The sequence below is a fragment of the Panthera tigris genome, chromosome B1, assembly GCF_018350195.1.
Source record: "Panthera tigris isolate Pti1 chromosome B1, P.tigris_Pti1_mat1.1, whole genome shotgun sequence".
NCBI classification, from domain to species: Eukaryota; Metazoa; Chordata; class Mammalia; order Carnivora; family Felidae; genus Panthera; species Panthera tigris.
Window position 1 is genome coordinate 182,534,237 of NC_056663.1, and position 6,000 is coordinate 182,540,236.

A 6,000-nucleotide genomic window follows, 5' to 3' on the forward strand; every position below is an offset into this window, starting at 1 on the left:
TACTCCTCAAAGCAACATGTACATAACTATACTCAAGCCAATACCAATAAAAAAAAAAAAGAAAGAAAAAAAGAAAAAGGTGACATTTGCTACGTAAATGTTAGGCATTCAAGGTGAGATACTTAAAAGTGAACCTTAAGATTTTACAATGATAATCATATTTATGTAAAGTATTTTCATCTAAATTAACGAAAGCCCCACTACATAGATGTGTTTAACACTGAGTAAAGTGGCGCTTTCTAAATCGTATTCCTTCAAATTAAGAATACTTTAAGTTTTCACTGAAATTTTAATACTTCCAAGAAACATTTTAAAATGTGTTTTACATTCCTAATAACATACCAAGCTAGTGACAAGTATTATAGTTAAGTAAACCTTTATACAGGCACTAAAGAAAGTGGCATTAACTCATCTTTAGAAAACGACAGAACCAAATATTTCCGAAACTAAAATTTGTTTTAAAAAATTCTGAAACTGGGGCGCCTGAGTGGCTCAGTCGGGTAAGCGTCCGACTTCAGCTCAGGTCATGATCTTGCGGTTTGTGAGTTCCAGCCCCGCAACAGGCTCTGTGCTGACAGCTCAGAGCCTGGAGCCTGCTTTGGATTCTGTGTCTCGCTCTCTCTCTACCCCTCCCCTGCTCACACTATGTCTCTCTGTGTCTCAAAAAATAAACAAAACATTAAAAAAATTTTTTTTTAATTCTGAAACAAGTAACTACATATAAGAAAATATGTTTTAAATGTGTCAATTACAGTTGACCCTTAAGCTCTGTCGGTTTAAACTTTGTGGATCCACTTATATACAGATTTTTTTTATAAATACAGTACAGCATTGTAAATGTATTTTCTCTTATGATTTTATTAATTACACTTTCTTTTCTCTAACTTACTTTAAGAATCAGTACATAATACAAAACATGAAATATGTGTTAATTGTTTACATTAGGCTTCCAGTCAACAGTAGGCTTTAGTAACTAAGTTTTGGAGGAGTCAAAAATTATACTAGGATTTTTAACTGTAGACATCAGCACTCCTAACCCTGCTGCTCAAGGGTCAACTGAATTCTGTATATTTTGCCAGAATAAAAAACTGTGTTCCATATACATATATGTGTGTGTGTGTAAATATATACATATATGTAAATATATGTACATACGTGTGTGCATGTATGTATACACACACACACACATATACATGACACATTTGAGTGTATTTCTTGCCTTTCATAAACTATTTGTCAGAGACCATATCCAGATGAGATCAATTATTCTCTCTACTGGGATCAAGTCACTGATTCTAAATGTGTTACGCAAAAAAGAAAAAAAATGTTTTGAATTATTAAAGCACTGCCTTAGATGGTAATCAACAAACTCTTAGTCACCAAGCCCTAACCTGCTTTAAATTTCAATCACTTACAAAGCAAGGGCCCTATATCCCCATATATAACCTTTATTTCACAATAGTATAAATATTGGTTTCACCTCATCCAAACCAAATTTTTGCAAAATCCTGAAAATGTTATATAGAAAAGAAAAATAGAAACGGATATTCATTATGATGGTAAGTCTGTTTATTTTGATGATTTCTCAGTCTCTGTAAGAACACTTGCTTGCCCAAAACGAAATATGCAATAGATGACTTAAAGGTAATTTATTCTTAGGATATACTAAACCTCAAAAATAAAACTGAGAGGGAAACATCAGTGGAAAAGAATGCTTTCTACGTTTTATTAGTAAGAGGCAAACTCTTACAACGTCCCTAAAGAACCAAACTGTAGCGGAAAAGAGAAGATGTGATTTGGACTGTCATTTTCAGAGCTATTAAGAAAACTCACAGTTAAATGACAATTTTAATACAGAGCCAGAGAACAATTCTTCTCTCAGAATTCTTTCAAGAATTGTCCACTTTCAAAATTCACATGTAGCTACGTTTTATTACTAATGCTCTCTACCCCTTTTCTGTCCATTAACACTACCCAGAATGTAGTTAACAGTAATTTTTAAGTACAGGCTATGATTCTACTTCCTAAAGTGTACATCAGCAACAATCTATTATGTTCTGGGTCTAGCACAACATTTACAAGTGGAAACCATAAATGAAAGTGTTATTCATATAATCAGAAGAACAGGAAGGAGCCCTATAGAGAGCATATACGTAGTTCAGAGAAATTTTCAATGTGCTCCAACTTTATTACAGACTTCCAATTTACCACTTCCCAGATACCAGTGCTACTGACTGTATTTAAATAAACTAATGACCACAATTTAACTTGCACATTGTGTAGTCTGATTATTTTAAACTTTAAATGGAAATGTTTAACTTGTTAAAAATCAATACTCCAACAAAGGAAAAGAACATTAAAAATAAACTCCATAATTAATACTATTTTTGTAAACTTATTTTAAAGCACCACAGCACAAACTCATTTTGTGTGATACGCCAGACTTTTTATCCAATAAGAATCACCTTTCCTTTTTCACAATGCCATAAACAACTCAGAGAAATTTAAATCTTCAAAAAGGATTATAAACAGCTAAATAAAATAAAATTCCATCTGCAGTAATTTCCTTGATATAATCTACATTATACTTTATGTATGATATAATTATACATTATACTGTTACTGGTTAAAAAATACTAAATTTTCTGAATTATATGCCCTTCTACCAATTACATATTGATAAAAACATTAGCCAATTATTTATTAAACAAACCCTTCTGCTCAAGAAACCAAGCATCACACTGCTACACCTTCTAGAAGCCCCAATATTTCTGCTCCCTCCCTTACTGCATGAGGCATTAAACCTTCAGAGTCAGTTTTATCTCCCTACTTTCTTTAACCTTCACGATTATAGTTTTATCTGGCTACTTTCCTAATAATCACTGTTCTTCATTTTTATCTGCCACATCTGTATCTCGAGAATGAAGACTATTCAAGCCTCAGATTATTCCAAATATCCTCCCAAACCATATCACGGTCCTAATACTGAGCATTCTGTAATCATTTTCTCCAAATTACCCAGTGATAGGTTTGAGGTTTCCAGTTTCCTTTAGAGGAGCTTGCTAGGTCTCAGGGTAAAGCAAGTTAAATATTCTGCTCATTATGTTCCATACAACTACAAAGCACTTAACAGAGCTTACCAACACCCTCCTCTCTAAAATAGCAAACACGCTGTCATAGAACGCAGAGAATAGCTGCTTTGCTCCAAAGAATATAGCTCTTGAGCACTTCTCAGAGCAGCTGTTAGTAACTTTCAGACGCCTGCTGGACTATCACTTTGGTTAAATTAATGATGGGTCATCTTGTTCCACTTTACTTTTTCCTTTTCAGTCTTGCATTCAATGCAGAAAAGCTACGGATTACTTTTAAAAATAAAGTACAATAAATAAATAAACAAACAAACAAACATTACTTCAGCTCCACTACTTTTCCAAAAGAAATCATTTCAAGATCCCTACATCATTACCTAAACCATGCAGACCGCTTATACATGCCACTGGAAAGCTTTAAAAGGATCCTATTTTCTACCTATCCTTACCCAACACGTTCGCAAGTTTTCAGTAATTTCGAGAACGTTCTGTATTACAAAGGTGCTGATGCACTCAATCAGAACTGTTTTGCTCAAATACAAGCCCCGAATACCCTGCACTTGATAAATTTTAAGTATGTTTCTGGTTACTTGAAGCGCTTTCTGGTGGCACCCTTTGTCACCCAGTGATGCTCCCACCAGCAAATATTTCTCATCCTTTAAAACGTTCCTCCCACCCTTCAAAAAACACACATGAGACTTAGAGGTTTCCGCATACTAATACGGAACCACTCATACCACTAGGTATTATGGCTCTCAAAGAATCCTCTTTAGCAGCCTCCCCGGGGACACTATGCTCAGCGGGGCTTTGAACCTGTGAGACTCGCTGCCAGCTGCCTTTGCAAAAGCAGCACCGTAGGCCGACTCAATACCGCATTGCTGCTGCCGACTTTTTCTAGCAGCTTAAAAAAAAAAATTGAGCCCAGTACCCTGCAGACCCTGCTGGCTCTTCTGCAGCACGAAGAGAAACCGCCGCATTGCTCAGCGTGGAACACCGGGGAACCCGACTGTAGGGCGGGGAAGCGAGTGCCGTCGAGAGGCTCTGTCGAGGGCGGGGTGCCGGCGGCGGCGGGGGGTGGGGGAAGGCGTCCGGACTGTAGGGGACCGCGACGAAGCAGCGGCCAAGGCGCGGGCGTCTGGGCGCCACGCTCTGCATCGCCCCGTGGCCGTCGAATAGCGGGGTCCCGGCAGGGGCCCCTCCCGGGGATGGGGGTCCCTCAGCAGCCGGACTCGCCCCGCCCGCCGCCCCCCACCCCCCCCCCCCAGGCCCTCACCTGTCATGAGCGCCGGACTGTCGCCCGCCGCCGCAGCGGGAGAGGAGGCGGCTGCGGCGGCAGAGCCCGAGGCCCGCCGCCCGCCGAGGTGCCTGGACACCAGCTCGCATCCATCCGCCGCGCCGGCCACCAGCAGCCCAAGCACCAGTAGCGCAGCCCAATGCCACCGCCGCAGCCTGCCCGAGGCCGGGCCGGGCGTCGCGGCAGGATGAGGGCGCGGAGGAGGAGCAGGGGGAAAGCGCAGCGGCGCTACGGCCGCCGGCCACTCGTCCGCTCTGCCAGGCGCTGCAGCCGCCGCCGGCGACTCCTCGGGCCGCCCCCGCCGCCTCGGACGCGAGCTCCTGCCGGGCGCCAGCCTGGTCCCCTCGGCACCGGCGGCCTCCGGAGCTCGGGTCCCGGCTGCGTTCATTGGTTCCGGTTATTTAAAAAAAAAAAAAAAAAAAAGGTGAGGGGCAGAAAGGTACGGCGTCTTCAGGCCGCGCGCGACACCCGCGCTCCTGCGGCGGCGAGACCGGGATCCGCTGCTCTGGCGCCTCTCAACACCAGCCCCAGCGCCCGCGCCACCGCCGCCGCGGCGCATCCCCCCGCCCTCTCCGGCCCGCGCCCGTCGTAGTACCACGCTCGGCCCCGACGCCTCCTCCCTCACACACTCGCACGCAGCATACCAATCCCCCGCCTCCTTCAGCCCCTCCACGGCGCAGGCGCGACGCTGCTGTACTGCGCCTGCGCGGCGCCACAGCCCCGCCTCCAGGGGCGTTCCTGGGAGGACCGGAGTGCGGCGGGGAGGCAGTTAACGCTTTCGCTGAGCAGCTTGGTTTGAGGGTAGGAAGACGGGCATGCCCCTCCCCCACTCACGGCCCCGCCCAGACAGGAGTGGGGCGGGGGGGGACCAAAGAGGCGGGACAAAGGAGTACTGACTTCCCAAATTGTTTGGGCGAGTTATAGGCATGTAGACGGCAACAAAAATAGTTGCATGGGTCGAAAAAACCTTGTAATCAGAAACAGCGGCGTCTCTAGAATTTCAGTATAGGTGGGGCTTACAAGAAGCTAGCAATGTGGAAGTGGAGGTTAGCATAGCGTAGTGTTTTATTTACCTAAAGCGCTTGCTACAAGCCCATGTGCCAGGCAGCGCTCGAAAGGCTTTGCAAATTTACACATTGTAACTCTAAAGTTATATAGTGGTATCGTTATCATCCCCATTGTACAAATGAGGCAACCCCAGCCCAGAGATGTTAAGTAACTTATCCCCAGGTCCCACAGCTGATAAATGGGAGACAGGGCCAGATTTAGCACCCCCGAATGGAAATACTGAAATGGATTTGCCGTTGTCCCTGACTTTCCTATGTTCAAACATTTCCTGAATCACCACCTCGCTACTCCCACCTCACTAACAAGGATTCTTTGCTGTTAGTTTAATAAGTTTACAGAACGGTTGTTCACACTTGGCTTTACCTACCTGAAACGAAGCAGAGCGCGCCTACACACACACACACACACACACACACACACACACACACACACACACAGGCATTCTCTTTCCCAAGAGCAAAAAGTTGTTTAAAATTTTCAGGTACGGTTCTTAAGCATAAATGTCCTGTTTCGTATTGGGTTTTCATTGTTGGGTTAGGGCTTCGATTT

General features: G+C 44.0%; 1 protein-coding gene across 3 annotated transcripts in view; it reads right to left on the minus strand.

Moving 5' to 3' along the window:
• STIM2 (stromal interaction molecule 2) overlaps positions 1-5,049 on the minus strand; it is a 151,500-nt gene extending 146,451 nt beyond the window's left edge. For 2 of the 3 annotated variants that reach the window (XM_042984812.1, XM_042984811.1), the window contains exon 1: positions 4,363-4,966. In XM_042984812.1, coding sequence (XP_042840746.1) covers positions 4,363-4,771 — 409 coding nt within the window. In that variant the 5' untranslated portion in view covers positions 4,772-4,966. Of the gene's footprint in view, positions 1-4,362; positions 4,967-5,027 lie in introns of those variants that run through there. The other variant, XM_042984814.1, reaches the window with a different exon arrangement.
• Positions 5,050-6,000: the final 951 nt, after the last annotated feature.